Below are 16,879 nucleotides of genomic sequence, written 5' to 3' on the forward strand. Positions count from 1 at the left end.
GTAACCCGTTTGGTATAAACCCAGTACTCTGTATTTCACTCCGTTTAGTATAAATAAACTATAAATATCTCATAAATTATATTTAATATAATTTACATGGTTATTTTCATAAGTTATTCTGAATATAGAAAGCAATATGTAGTTCCATAAAGTGTATTGATAAATATGCATGACCCATAAATTATACCTATTATAATTTATATGTTTATTTTTGTAATAAATTCTGAACCGGTAAAATAGTTTGTTTATAACAATCGTAAACTAGTTGAATAAATTTTGTTATTTATACAAGAATTCTTTGTATTTTACCTGTATTTTCCCCCTTAAAACATTATAAAAATAGTGAAAATAGAGGGGTATAAACTCACTTGATAGTAGTGAAGAATTGAGCAGCACTTCGTTGCTAGAAAGGCTTTATTGCTGAAAACCGGGCTTTGCGAGGGTCGGGTTTAGAAACCGAAAGACTCTTTTATTACGGGCTTCAAGTGCCTCAGGATGTTCTTCGGGTGTTAAATATATTACCGAGACTTCGAGGGGTTGTAAGGGAGTTTAAAGGAGTGAAAATATATGAAAATTGGTGTGAAAAAGGTGTAAGAACCGGGAGGGTTGGCACCTCCTTTTATACCCTGCGAGGGTTCGGCCGAAGAAGGGAGGAGGGGCACGTGTAGGCTTCGGATGCGAGGGGGTAGGACGTGCGTCGGAAGCTAGTAGGCGAGACGTGACTCGCTTCCGACACGCTACTGATGCGACACGCGGCGGAACTGGATTGGACCTCGCTTCGGATGACTCACCAGGTGGGAACACGGGGCAGCTGCGAGGGAGCGGGTGACGTGGCCGATTCTAGGCCGTGTGTATGCGAAATTTCTCGGATTTTGGGCCTAGATTTTCAAAAATTCATAACTTTCGCATACGAGCTCCGTTTTCGACGTTCTTTATATGCACGCGTAGGCGAGATTATACTCTACAACTTTCGCTTAGACTCCGTCGGCTAATTTTGAATTTTTTAATATTATTATTTTTAACAGACCGAGACTGGAAAATCAATTAAAAATTCATAACTTTTCATCCGATGTCCGTTTTCGTTTACCTTTTACCGTTGTTCTACTATTAACGAGACCTTCGATTCTCGTTTAGGTTGTGTCGGCTAAATATCGTCGATCTTTATTTCGAATGTCTGGATGTCTGGATGTGTACTGTTATGTCGAATCTTAGAAAAATCATAACTTCTTTATACGAAGTCAGATTTGGACGTTCTTTTTATGGACATTCAAGGTTTAACGTATACTACAACTTTCATTTATATATCTAAGGCTAAAAAAATATTTTATTGAAAACTCACTTTTTACGCTTAACAGTGTTTTGCCGGTTTTGTCGCGGATCTTCGATTGGTCATAATTTCTTCGTTATAACTCGGATTTCAGCGTTCTTTATATTTTTGGAACCCTTATTACGATCTCTACCACTTTATTCATCCCAATTAAGATTATTTAATAAATCATTTTTGACGCTACTTCTCATCTCAATTAATTTTTATTTTTATTATTTCAAAATAAGTTACAATAGTTGTCCTAGACTATTACATTATGAATTTACAAGTATATAGGTAAAGTTTAAACTCTAATAAATATAGAATTTTTTCAGTTATGACAGCCAACTTATCCTAATTCACGGTATGTGCAAAAGACGAAAATACCCTCCGCATAGAAAACCTTGTAATATGTAATAATATCTCTAACAATTTGGGGTTAAAACTCTTTTCAGGTTCTGACTGAAAATGATGCTGCTCCAGCTGGATGTGCAGTATCAGTTGTAAACCAATCACTTTTTGTTTATCTAAAGCTTCAAGGAGCCATTGATGTCAAAAAAGAACGTGAAAAGCTTAATGCAAAGTTGACAGAGTTACAAAAGTAAGCAAATTAATTGACACATGTTCTTTCTGTAATAACTCAACAACATATATTAGAAAATGATGTGTCTTCCATGTTTGATTTTGATCAGGCAAAAGGATAGTTTGAATAAGGCGATGAGTGCTAAAGGGTATGAAGAGAAGGTTCCAGAACATATAAAAGAAGAAAACATGGCCAAATTGACTATGTTAATGCAACAATTGTTATCTTCGATTATAAGGGCCCTAAAGCTCAAATCTAGTCCATTTTATGGTCTAAGTGGATAAAGTTTCCAACTTTATCCCTTAAGACCCTCCAAGAGATAAAGATCTAAACTCCTAGGTCCAAAAAGGGCAAAAACACAACTTGGCTTAATCAATAAGAACTTAATCTTAAATACCTCTTGTCCAACAATTCCATAAAGTTTTCTAGCACCATTACTAACATAAAAATTCATGCCTTTCAGACATTCATGTCCAATGCATGTCTTGAACTCCTATTAGGTCAAAAATGAAGGTTAAAGGCAAAAAATTCATGCATGACACCAAAACTCATTTCTAATTCAGATCCAAAGCACAAAATACTCCAAATGGCCTGGAGATTCATAAAGTTGCAAACTTTATGAGATCTCACCACTCAGACCCATCAAGACATGAAGAAAACGGAAAAAATCTAAAGATCTAGCAACTTAGAAAGGAAAAGGTTGGGTCTTGGTCACTTACCAAAGTCCAGAAGATGTGCTAGCTGATGTAGATGATGCTTGCAAGGTAAACTCCCACACCAAGGGCTTCCTTCTGCTTCAAAGATCACCAAAAACACCAAGAATGAGTTCACAATTGCAATGGAGGCTAGGGTTAGGGTTTCTGAGCTTGAGAGGGTGTTGGAGGCTAAATGATCCTGAAACCCTAGCCTTAATGTTCTTTAAATAGGGCCCAAATCCCAAAGATTAAGGTTTTTATCTAAAAATACGTGCCACGTCGTGGCGGGTTATTTAAATTCGTAACCCAAATCAATACCATCATGTCGTGGTGAAGCTCCACCACGTCGTGGCCACCAAAAAATAAGGTTTAATATTTAAAAATTGTTCATACCTGGAACGGGTGTTACAATTTCGATGTAAACTAACAACACCCAAACATCTCAATTGTTTTCAGTTGGTCCTACAACAATGACATCTTTAATTTAAACTCCGGAACGTTTTCAATTCATTCTGGAGGTGTTCTACGCATTCTGGAACAGTAATTGTAGATTAATAAGCACGTTATACAAACAAACAAAGTAGGTTTTTGAAGTGAAGAACATACCCGTAAAATAATGGGGTTATAGTGGTCTTCTTCCATGTCGGAGATCGGAGTTACGTGTCGGAGATCGGAATCAGGATTGGCGTCACATGTCGGAATTGAATGGGAAAGTCGGAGCAAGATCGGGAATGAAGTCAAGGGTCTGGATTTTTTCAAATTATATTACGGAATTTGAATTTCAAATTCCCGATCTGGAACACAAACGGTTTGTTCAAAATGGGAATTCCGAAGGCAAGGTAATGGGCATGTCCACCCAAAAATGAATCCGAAATATGTTCTAGAATGTCCTATTTCGGACCAAGTGGTCATCTAAAAAAAGATTATATTTTTAAAAAACACCCAAAAAAATGGTTAGATCACTCAATTTCCCTTTAAAATTTAGATACTGCTATCTATACCCATTTTTCCTAGCATTACCCCCTCAATCATTATATGTTTTATACCACATTTTATATTATTTATTTTTATAACACATTCTCATAATGCCAACCAATACATACAAAATATATTCTTGCAAAACATTGAATAATGTGATGCAAACAATAAGACAATTAACCGATCCATGTGATGCTATGATCTGTTCACTTTTTCAGTTTTGAGGACATTCTACGTTTAAAATTTTACACTAAAATTCAAAACAACAATAAACCCACCACCATTAACCAACTGTTGGTAACCTTCCACCGTCGTTGGACACTAATCGTTGGATTTTACCACTGAGTGAGAAAAAGACAAACGAGAGAGGGACATTGTATTCAACACACTACCAGCGACAAACAACCGTCATTAACCATTGTCACCGGCCACCACGGTCGGGATCTACCAGAAAGAACGTTAGAGAGACAGAATGGGAGAGAGACCCCGAGAGAGAACACTATGAACCAACGAACAACACCCCAGAAACCATGCCGGCCAAATACCATTCATCGGAAAATCGTGAACCACCGTAAGAGAGGCCAGCATCAAGCACAAAACTTGATGTTGCTCTCTGTCGGACAACCATGGACGTCGTCGGAGCGTCGAACTACCTTGAGCCTCGTCGGACTCTCTCTCTCTCTCTCTCTCTCTCTCTCTCTCTCTCTCTCTCTCTCTCTCTCTCTCTCTCTCTCTCTCTCTCTCTCTCTCTCTCTCTCTCTCTCTCTCTCTCTCTCGTGGAGATAAGAAGCTCTTTATACCATCAAAATTTAGAGTTAATCTTAAGATGTTGCATTTTAAGTCCTCTAAGTTTATATTTGTTATAATTCATGAATACATTTTTTTAGTAAAAGACATTTATAAAAACTAAAAGTTTAGTTTTTTATATAGTTTTTTTAATTAACTGCACCTAATTTTTTTAATAAAATTTTATAAGCTTTCTTGGAATTAACTTTTTTTAAAATAAATAACACAACTTTTTTTTAACAAAATATCCTAAATTTTTTTAATTACATATAAATAGTATAAATAAATTATAAAAAATATTCATTACTACTTTATAGTTTTGTAGTTGACTAATAATTATTAGTAAAAAAGTAATGTAATTCTGAGTTAATTATTAGGATAGCAATTAAGGGGTATGGATAGACTAGAAGTATGGTATGGATAGATAGACCCTAAAATTTAGATTAGCATATTGGATAGCTTGTTGTCAACTATATAGGATATCTAGGTCATTCTCATCTTTTATGCAAAAAATAAACTAATCAAGAGCGAGTCTTAATTTGTCCTCGGCGATTCTTCCACCTTTTTTTTGGGTGTCATAGAAACTGCAATTATTCCTATAACTTGTGGCGTACTTAACAAGAAAACTATTTTTATATTTAGTGGTTGTAAGCTTCAACAAAACATGAGCATGGTATATAAATGTCATCATAACAAGGTAAAAATACAAATAATTTCACAAAATTGTATCGAGGGTTGATTTAGATTAAATCTCTGCTCTAAAAGCAACTTCGCGTTCAAAGTGCTGAGTAGCTTCCTCACAAGAAAACAATTGTTGCATTAACATTGTCAATTTAGCCATGTTTTCTTCTTTTATATGTTCTAGAACCTTCTCTTCATACCCTTTAGCCCTCATCGCCTTGTTCAACCTATCCTTTTGCCTGCTCAAAGTCAAACATGGAAGACACATCATTTTCTAATATATGTTGATGCCTTAATACAGAAAGAACAACTTAACAGAACTAAAAAGTTAACATGAGGTGTCGATTAATTTGCTTACTTTTGTAGTTCAGTCAACTTTGCATTGAGCTTTTGACGTTCTTTTTTGACATCAATGGCTCCTTGAAGCTTTAGATAAACAGAAAGTGATTGGTTTACAACTGATACTGCACATCCAGCTGGAGCAGCATCATTTTCAGTCAGAACCTGAAAAGACAGTTTTAACCCCAAAATGTCAGAGATATTATTACAAAGGACACATCTGTTTTTTGGAAGGGCATTTTCGTCTTTTGCACATATGTGATAAATACATACATACCGTGAATGATGATAAGTTGGCTAAGGTTGAAACCTCCTTTTCATGACGTCTCAGAAGCTCTGTAGTTTGTTCCTTTCTAGAAACTGCAAAGCCAACTCGCCTGACCCCAAAAATAAAAAATTAATATTCCTTTTTGAAAAAAAAATTATTTTTTACTATATCTACAATTATTGAACAAGGAGACTCAACCACCTCCATCTCATATTCCACCTTTTCATTTCTCCATGACTATAAAAAAAGTGAAAAGTAACAGTTATATATATATATATAACTAACTAACATTTTACCTTCAACTACAAGTGAAAAATCTAACCTCAACAACCGAAGGGTAATCAGAAATCATAATAGACTTCTCTCTTTCACAATGCTTAAGTGAACGATGTTGTTGCCACAGTTCTTCAGTAACAAAAGGCATAAACGGATGAAGCAATCTTAACCCCGTATCCAAACACACCCACAAAGTATCTTGTGCATGAGCCTTTGAAGCTGCCATTGATGCATCATCACCAAAGAAGTAAGGTTTGATTACTTCAATGAAGATATCACAGAGCTGAAACTGCCACCATGAATATACTGCAGTTGATGCGTCTGAGAACTCATAGGATTCCAATGATGATATGGTTTTTTATGTGGCTTTGTTTAGAACCGAAAGAATCCATTGGCAACTGAAGGGCATGTTGTTTGGGTCTATTTTTGATGGAGGGGTACAATTGTCACCAAGTTTTGTCATTGCAAAACGTACTGCATTCCATAGTTTGTTGCACCATTGTCTGTATCCCACCACTCGTTGTATGTCTAGATTGATTTTATCAGACTGGAATTATGCATAAGGAATAATGTTAGTTTGAATACAAACAACTCAAGTTTGAATATATATATATATATATATATATATATATATATATATATATATATATATATATATATATATATAAATATATATATATTGTTGTAAATAATTGGTGGTGTTGTAAATAATTGGTGGATGACATAATAATTGGTGCATGGCAAATTTGTCAACATTTCTAACTAGTTACAATTATGTGTTAGTAAAATTTGTAGTATAAATACTCCTCCATTGTAAAGAATGAAACACACCAAAAGTAATAAGAGATATAACTTTCATATTCTCTCTAAATATTCTTTCTTCTCAATTAAAGTTCTTATCAAAGTTTACTAGTTTGGTTTGATTCATAGTTACATTAATTACGCTTAATTCATAACACGTTATCAGCACGAAAGCTCTAATCAAGGTTACTAAACAAGTGGAAAATCACATCTATCTTAATCAATGTATGTATTACTTATTAAAAACACTATTAATTATAAAAACCTCAATCATATTAAAATAATAATACTAATGAATTAATGAAACTTATACATTATGGACATTATGGACTACTAACAATTTTTATTTCTTATACTAACATTTCTTTATGTATTCTAATTTTTATACTAACATTTACATTATGCAACTAATTTTTATTTATGCAAACTAACATTTACATTATGCAACTAATTTTTATTTATGCAAACTAACATTTACATTATGCAACTAACTTTTATTTATGCATACTAACATTTATATTATGCTACTAACTTTTATTTGTGCATACTAACATTTAAATTATATTTATTTATACATGTCAATGTTTATTTATATTTTAGATACTCTTCATAATTTTATTTAAACATTTACTAATATTTATTTATGTTTCTAATTAGTAAAGTTATGTATTAGTTATAAGTCTTATTATATGATTTATAAGATACATATACATATATACACAACGGGAATATATATGCAACGGTTATAAACAGCAAAAACAACGGCTATATTTTTTTACCATAAATAAACATCTTTACCCTGCTTACTTTACTCACAACAAATATTTCTCTCTTCTATCAGATAATTCAATTTCAAGAAATCAAGCTTCAAGATGATTCATCCTTTTGTGATAATCATGACTATAATAGTCATGTTACTTTTCATCCCAATCCTTAACATCGAAGATAATATGGAATTTCATCTACTTTTAGGCTTGTATGCAATGTTAGCTTTACCGCTTCTTTTTTGTGTAATATTTATTGAAATAAATGGATTTTAATTTTAATTTTTATTTTGTTTAAAATTTATAGTTACATTATGTCCAACATTGCAAAGCTCGAGTTTGCAGCACTTGAAGTTAGTGGGAAAAACTATGTGCCATGGATGATATATGTAAAAATGCATCTTGAATCCATGGGTATCTCAAATACTATATATGAATTTAATAATTGCTTGGCACAAGACAAAGCAAAAGCACAAGTTTTCCTTCATAAGCATATTGATGAAATGTTGAGATTTGAATATCTTGATGTTACTGATCCAAGTATTCTCTGGAATCTTTTGAAAGAAAGATTTGATCATCAAAAGGAAGTTATACTTCCAAATGCTAGAGATGAATGGAGAACACTAAGGTTTCAAGACTTCAAGAAAGTAAATGAATACAACTTAGCTTTGTTCAGAATATGTTCACAACTCAAGTATTGTGGACAAGAGGTTACTGATGAAGATATGTTGGAGAAAACTTACTCAACATTTCATGCAACAAACATTACTTTGATGCAACAATATCGGATGCAAAAGTTCACAAGATATTCTGAACTGAATGCATGTCTGCTCGTTGCAGAGCAAAACAATGAACTCTTAATGAAAAACCATGAATCTCGTCCAACGGGATCAGTAGCACTTCCTGAAGCAAATGCTACAAATATTGATTGTCATCGAAACAATACACGTGGACGAGGGCGAGGTCGTGGTCGAGGGCGAGGCCGTGGCTATTTTAATCGAAACCAAAGTCATAATCAGAACCATAATTCTGGTTGTGGACAAGGTAATAATCGTGGTCGTGGCCAGAAAAGAAATAATTACCAATATTCACAAAGAAACAATGTCCACACACAAGATAAGGCCAAAGTGGCAAGGCATGAAACTAGGACATCACAAAAATCTGATGGTTCATGTTATAGATGTGGTAGCACAGGCCATTGGTCAAGGACATGTCGCACACCTGCACATCTTTGTCAACTTTATCAAGAGTCCATTAAAGGAAAAGGAAAAGAAGCAAACCTCATTGATAATGTTGAATTCACTCCACTAAATGTTGCTGATTTCTGCAATGACATGGAAGACATAAACTAAAAAAAATCTATTATTGTTCTAGTAAAACTGTTTTTCCTTCGTTTGTTTTTCATGTAATGTCTTTCCTACAATAAATGAGCTTTCTTTTTAATAATAATTATGATTATGTTTATTCATTTATTATTCCTTTTATATGTGAAGTTTAATATGAGTCCAACTGGAGCACAAAAGATTGGAGATCTTTGTATAGCAGATAGTGGTAGTACACATACTATTCTGAAATCAAAGAAATATTTTTCAGAATTAGTACCAACAAAAACAGTCATACATACAATATCAGGTCCTGCAGACTTGATAGAGGGAACCGGGAAAGCCCATTTTATATTACCAAATGGTACAAGCTTTTGTATAGAAAATGCCTTATTTTCTCCAAAATCTAATAGAAACTTATTAAGTTTCAATGACATATATTTCAAAGGTTATGACACAAAAACTGTGACCATTGAAAATAAGAAATATATGTATATTATAGACAAAAACCATGTGCTTGAAAAACTACCAACACTTGATTCTGGTCTGCATTATACATATATACATATGATTGAATCAAATATGGTAGTAGAAGGAAAACATTGTGATCCTGGGACATTCAGTCTATGGCATGATAGGTTGGGCCACCCAGGATTAACAATGATGCGAAGGATAATTGAGAATACACACGGGCATCCATTGAAGGACCAAAAGTTTCCTCAATCCAATAGCATAAAACCATGTGCATCTTGTTCCCTTGGAAAGTTAATTATAAAACATTCTCCAATGAAAGTTGAAAGGGAGTCACCTAGATTTCTAGAAAGAATTCAAGGTGATATATGTGGACCGATTCACCCACCATCTGGACCATTTAGATACTTTATGGTCTTAATAGATGCATCCAGCAAATGGTCTCATGTTTGCCTATTATCAACTCGTAATATGGCATTTGCAAAGTTTCTTGCCCAAATTATTAAATTAAGGGCACATTTCCCTGATTATACTATCAAAAGAGTGAGACTTGACAATGCTGGTGAATTTACTTCACAAGCATTTAATGACTATTGTATGTCTATAGGAATTGTTGTTGAGCATCCAATTGCTCATGTACACACACAAAATGATTTAGCTGAATCACTGATTAAATGTCTCCAGCTAATAGCTAGACCATTTATAATGAGGACCAAACTTCATGTTTCTGTTTGGGGCCATGCAATCTTACATGCTGGATCATTGATACGCATAAGACCAAGTTCATATCATGTATATTCTCCACTACAACTTGCTTTCGGTCAAGAGCCAAATATATCCCATTTGAGAATTTTTGGGTGTGCAGTATATGTCCCTATTGCACCACCTCAACGGACAAAAATGGGTCCTCAAAGAAGGTTGGGAATATATGTTGGTTATGAGTCAGTCTCTATTATAAGATATCTTGAACCATTAACAGGTGATGTTTTCACAGCACGCCTAGCAGATTGTCAATTTGATGAGGCAAATTTCCCATCATTAGGTGGAGAAAAGAAGATTCTGGAAAAGGATGTGTCATGGCATGAGCCTACTTTATCATATCTTGGCCCTCGCACAAAGCAATGTGACATGGAAGTTCAAAAGATAATGCATTTCCAAGAAATGGCAAATCAATTACCTGATGCATTTACTGACACAAAAGGGTGACTAAATCATATATACCGGCTGTCAATGTTCCAGCTCGAATTGAAATTCCACATGGACAATCTGATGATAAAGTCACTTAAGAGTCTAAAACAGCCTGAAGCGTGGAAGGCCATTTGGTTCTAAGGATAAGAACCCACGAAAAAGAAGAGGAGCAGAAAATGCACTAGATCACGATGAAAGTGTTCCTGGAGAAACACGAATTATTCAAATTCCCCCAGGAAAGGAGGATGATGCATTAAATTATGGTCAGACAAATAGAATATGTGACCAAAATGAAACTGACAATATAGGTGCAATATTTTCTTATTCAGTTGCATGTGATATTATGAATAATGATCCCGAACCACAATCTGTCATTGAATGTCAAAGAAGAAATGATTGGGCTAAATGGAAGGAAGCTATGCAAGTTGAATTAAATTCTCTTAACAAGAGAAAGGTTTTTGGGAACATTATCCTCACACCTGAAGTTGTGAAACCATTAGGATATAGATGGATCTTCGTACGAAAAAGAAATGAGAAAGACGAAATTGTAAGATACAAGGCCAGGCTTATTGCTCAAGGTTTCTCTCAAAGACCTGGAATTGATTATGAAGAAACTTATTCACCGGTAATGGATGCAACCACTTTCAGATATTTAATCAGCTTGGCAGTATCTAAAAATTTAGAGATGCGTCTTATGGATATTGTTACAGCTTACTTGTATGGATCACTTGATAGTGATATCTATATGAAAATCCCTGAAGGATTTAAAATGCCTGAAGCGTTAAGTGCAAAACCCAAAGAAATGTATTCTATAAATTTACAAAGATCTTTGTATGGGTTAAAACAATCTGGGCGCATGTGGTACAATCGTTTAAGCGATTATTTGACAAGTAAAGGTTATAAAAATAACACTATTTGTCCATGTGTATTTATTAAGAAAACAACATCTGGATATGTGATCATAGCAGTCTATGTTGATGATCTAAACATCATTGGAACGAATAAAGAAATCCTTGAAGTGATTGAACTTTTAAAGAAAGAATTTGAAATGAAAGATCTTGGAAAAACCAAATATTGTCTTGGTTTACAGATTGAGCATATGCCTAACGGAATACTTGTGCATCAATCAAATTACACAGAAAGAGTCTTGAAACGTTTCAATATGGAAAATGCAAATCCTTTAAGCACTCCAATGGTTGTTAGATCATTAAATATTGACAAGGATCCATTTCGTCCATGCGAAGAAAATGAAGAAGTCCTTGGTTCATAAGTAGCATATCTAAATGGAATTGGAGCTCTTATATATCTTACCAATTGTACTAGACCTGACATTTCTTTCGCTGTAAACTTGCTAGCAAGATTTAGTTCAGCCCCAACAAAAAGACATTGGAATGGAATCAAAAATATTTTTCGATACCTTCGAGGAACTAGTGATTTAGGGTTATTTTACCCTAACAATTCAAAACAAGGCTTGATTGGTTATGCAGATGCAGGTTATTTGTCTGATCCTCATAAAGCTAGATCTCAAACTGGATATGTATTCATAAATAGAGGTACTGCAATTTCCTGGCGTTCTCAAAAGCAAACACTTGTTGCCACATCCTCAAATCATGCTGAAGTAATTGCACTAAATGAAGCTAGTAGAGAATGTACATGATTAAGATCGATGACACAACTAGTTTTAACTTCATGTGGACTTGAAAAGGATATATGTCCAACTTTAATTTATGAAGATAACTCAGCATGTGTCACTCAAATGAAAGAGGGATATATCAAGAGCGACAGGACAAAACATATACCTCCAAAGTTTTTTTAGTACACTCAAGAGCTTATAAAGAACCATCAAGTTGAAATCAAATATGTTCAATCCAGTAACAATGCAGCAGACCTTTTTACGAAGGCACTTCCTACTGCAATCTTCAGGAAACATGTCCATGGCATCGGAATGCGACATATGCATAGAACATAATGTGACGGATGTCTAAATAAGGGGGAGTCAACTATACACTGCACTCTTTTTCCCTTCGCTAAAGTTTTTTTTCCACTGGATTTTCTTTAACAAGGTTTTTAATGAGGCAGTACGTCAAAGTTGAATGCTAAAATGATGTCATCCAAGGGGGAGTGTTGTAAATAATTGGTGGTGTTGTAAATAATTGGTGGTGTTGTAAATAATTGGTGGATGACATAATAATTGGTGCATGGCAAATTTGTCAACATTTTTAACTAGTTACAATTATATGTTAGTAAAATTTGTAGTATAAATACTCCTCCATTGTAAAGAATGAAACACACCAAAAGTTATAAGAGATATAACTTTCATATTCTCTCTAAATATTCTTTCTTCTCAATTAAAGTTCTTATCAAAGTTTACTAGTTTGGTTTGATTTATAGTTACATTAATTACGCTTAATTCATAACATATATATATATATATATATATATATATCTTATTAATTATTTAATTCAAGATAGATGATAAGGGTATTTTGGTCTTTTTGTACCTGGGCAGTGTATGAGACAAGGGCAAATCGAAGGGCATCTGCCCCACATTCTGGAATACCATTAGGAAAATCCTTTTTTGCCCCTCTATGGCAACCTTTAATTTATTAGGGTCCAAATTACCCTCCCCAAGTCTCTTGTGAAGGCCCTCTAAGGTAATTCCACATATGACTTCAATAGGATCCACCACATTGCCCAAAGATTTTGACATTTTTCTCCCATGTGCATCACGAATCATGGGATGTAAATAAACCTATACAATAATTATTAATATCTTGTTTGAATTCTAAAAAAACAGTCGAATAATTAAAGCAAAGTCATGTTCTTTGTGCTAACATATAGTCATAAGTTCAAAAAGTAGCCTTGTATTTTCATAATTTGTGTATTACGGAATTGTACTTTCAACTTAACTCTTATTAAGGCGTTTTACTTAATATTACATTATATTTTGAAAAATCTACCCAGTTATAGTAGTGAGTTTAATGTCATTGCTACAATTGGATATATTTTTTCAAGTGCAATGTTGTAATAAAAAGAATGGTTCATTTCAACAAATTACCTAAGAAAAAATTGTATTTTTTCCAAAAAAATTATAGCTTTGAGCTACTAATTAATTTTGCCGAATACAATTTTTTGGACATGCTCCAGCTGGATATGCAGTATCAGTTGTAAACCAATCACTTTCTGTTTATCTAAAGCTTCAAGGAGCGATTGATGTCAAAAAAGAACGTGAAAAACTTAATGCAAAGTTGACAGAGTTACAAAAGTAAGCAAATTAATCGACACCTCATGTTAACTTTCTAATTCTGTTAAATTGTCAAGTCAACAACATATATTAGGAAATTATGTGTCTTCCATGTTTGAATTTGACCAGGCAAAAGGATAGTTTGAACAAGGAAATGAGTGTTAAAGGGTATAAAGAGAAGGTTCCGGAACATATAAAAGAAGAAAACATGGCTAAATTGACAATGTTAATGCAACAATTGTTGTCTTGTGAGGAAGCTACTCAGCACTTTGAACGCGAAGTGGCTGTAAGAGCAGAGATACAAGTCAACCCTCAGATGACCGACTGATCATCGAGGCATTTGTTGAAATGAATATTTGATGATAGTTGAATTATATGGGAACAAGATTTGAAGATTCTGATACATTTTTTGTGAAATTATGTGTATTTTTTACCTTGTGATGACATTTAGTTTTCTTGTTAAGCATGCCACAAGTTATAGTAAGAATTTTAGTTTATTATGACACCTGACGATCTAGATGTACTAACGAACTTAGAAAGCAAGAGACACGTACGACAAGGAACACTTCTAATACGAAAGAGAACGTCTATTGTGGAACTCAACTTCTTTACAATGCAAACTTATCGATGGTTTGGACAAATGACTCTGAAATATGTTCCAGAATGTCGTATTCCGGACCAAGTGGTCATTTAAAAAAAAGATTATATTTTTAAAATACACCCAAAAGAATGGTTAGATTACTCAATTTCCCTTTAAAATTTAGGTACTACTATTTATACCCATTTTTTCCTAGCATTACCCCCACAATCATTATATGTTTGATAGCAGATTTTATATTATTTATTTTTAAAACATATTTTGATAATTCTAACCAATCCATACAAAATATATTCTTTCAAAACATTGAATAATGTGATGCAAACAATAAGACAATTAACCAATGCATGTGATGCTATGATCTGTTCACTTTTTCAGTTTTGAGAACATTCTACGTTTAAAATTTTACACAAAAATTCAAAACAACAAGAAACCCACCACCGTTAACCAACTGTTGGCAACCTTCCACCGTCGTCGGACACTAATCGTCAGATTTTACCACTAAGCGAGAAAAAAGACAGAACGAGAGAGGGTCACTGCATTCAACACACTACCGGTGACATACAAACCGTCATTAACCACCGTCACTGTTAGAGTTAAAAAGACCGATAGATTCAATATTATAAAATGAAGTATGAAATGAATCAAATCCTTGGAATGCTAATGATTGAAAAGAGTTGGATCTTCATTCACTTAGCATTAGAACAATTCGTTTACAAGATCGGAACTATTCTTTCATTGCTAGGAAAGACTGCAGAAAAAGACAACTACAATACGCTATTTATAGACATAAAACCTAATGATTCCGGAAATAGACAATCCCATTTCTGAATCGGAACTAGACAAAATTCTGAAAACAACTACTTTGACACAATACAATAATGACTTTAACAATCTCCCCCTTTGTGTCAAATCGGAATGATGTAAAATTTATTGCTTCTGATCTTCAAAACTCTTTGCCATAATCTTCAGAATGGATCCCCGGACATAAAGATACCAACAGCTCATATCCAAGGCTTTTCTTCGGTAGCGGCTCCATTGACAGCTTTAACCCACAAAGGAGCTACATATACATGGAGTGAAAAGCACGAAGAAGCATTTGAGAAGTTAAAGAAGAAGTTATGTGAAGCTCCAACTCTTTCTCTACCCGATGGAGTTGAAGACTTCGCAGTGTATAGCGATGCGTCGGGAGTCGGGTTAGGATCTGTTCTAGCTCAAAGAGAAAAAGTGATAGCATACGCATCTCGACAATTGAAGGAGCATGAAAAGAACTACCCCACTCATGATTTGGAGTTGGCAGCGGTAGTATTCTCCCTAAAGATATGGAGACACTATCTTTATGGCAAGAAGTGCAAACTTTTCACTGATCATAAGAGTCTCCAGTATCTCTTTAATCAGAAGGAACTGAATATGAGACAACGACGCTGGCTAGAGTTACTCAAGGACTACGACTGTGAGATACTTTACCACCCTGGTAAAGCCAATATTTTCGCTGATGCTCTAAGTCGAAAAGTCAACCTTGAAAGAAAAAGGCCATGAGTGTTGAGAATAGAAGTTGTCTCGAAAATTGTGGAAAGCATAAAGAAAGCTCAGGGATAAGCTTTAGAGAAAAATGACCGAAAGGAAGAACGTTTGGGCAAAACGTTAGTGTTCGGTACAAACAGTCAAGGACTGAAGGTATTCCAAGATAGAATTTGGGTACCTAAGACGGGGGGAATAAGAGATCTTCTGATGGAAGAAGCTCACAAGACCATGTACTCAATTCATCCCGGTAGCACTAAATTGTATAGGGACCTAAAACCCTACTATTGGTGGCCGACGATGAAGCTCGATGTTGCAAAGTATGTGGCTGAGTGTGTAACCTGTGCGAGAGTTAAGGCACAACATCAGAAACCGTATGGGAGTTTAGAACCTTTACTTGTACCCATGCGTAAATGGGAAGACATCACCATGGATTTTGTGACTAAACTGCCCAGGGCGAAGAGCGGTCACGACATGATTTGGGTGGTCGTGGATCGTTTCACAAAGAGTGCACACTTCATAGCAGCCAATGAGAGATGGTCTATGGATAAGCTCGCAAATGCTTACGTGAAGGAGGTAGTAAGACTTCACGGTGTTCCTCTAACGATTGTATCAGATCGTGATAGTCGTTTCACGTCAAGGTTTTGGAGGAGTCTCCAAGAGGAATTGGGTACGAAGTTGTGTTTGAGTACAACTTACCATCCGCAGACTGATGGTCAGAGCGAAAGAATGATTCAAACACTGGAAGATATGCTGAGAGCATGTACCCTAGAATTCCAAGGAAACTTGGATGAGCACTTACATCTGGTAGAGTTTTCCTACAATAACAGTTTCCACTCGAGCATCAAGATGTCACCTTATCAAGCTTTGTACGGACAAAAGTGTCGTACCCCGTCTTGTTGGCTTGAGGCTGTGGAGAAGCAGTTTATGAGCCCTGAGATAGTCCATCAGACTGCTGAAAAGATTAAAGTGATTAGGGAAAGAATGTTAGCAGCTCAGGATCGTCAAAAGAGTTATGCTGACAAGAAAAGACGACCGATGACATTTAAAGGTGGAGA

The 16,879-nt window shown here is 34.7% G+C and overlaps 1 protein-coding gene across 1 annotated transcript; it reads right to left on the minus strand.

Moving 5' to 3' along the window:
• Nucleotides 1–5,695: 5,695 nt before the first annotated feature.
• LOC145127149 (valyl-tRNA synthetase / valine-tRNA ligase-like protein) lies at nucleotides 5,696–13,168 on the minus strand. Its single transcript, XM_079062397.1, has 5 exons — nucleotides 12,960–13,168; nucleotides 11,174–11,199; nucleotides 5,959–6,218; nucleotides 5,822–5,873; nucleotides 5,696–5,745 (listed from the first exon to the last, which is right to left on the minus strand). Exons 1-5 carry the CDS (start codon nucleotides 13,166–13,168, stop codon nucleotides 5,696–5,698), a joined length of 597 nt encoding a protein of 198 aa, XP_078918523.1.
• Between the last annotated feature and the right edge of the window lie 3,711 nt (nucleotides 13,169–16,879).

Source organism: Lactuca virosa, chromosome 7, assembly GCF_052849685.1.
Source record: "Lactuca virosa cultivar CGN04683 chromosome 7, Lactuca_virosa_CGN04683_v6, whole genome shotgun sequence".
NCBI lineage: Eukaryota > Viridiplantae > Streptophyta > Magnoliopsida > Asterales > Asteraceae > Lactuca > Lactuca virosa.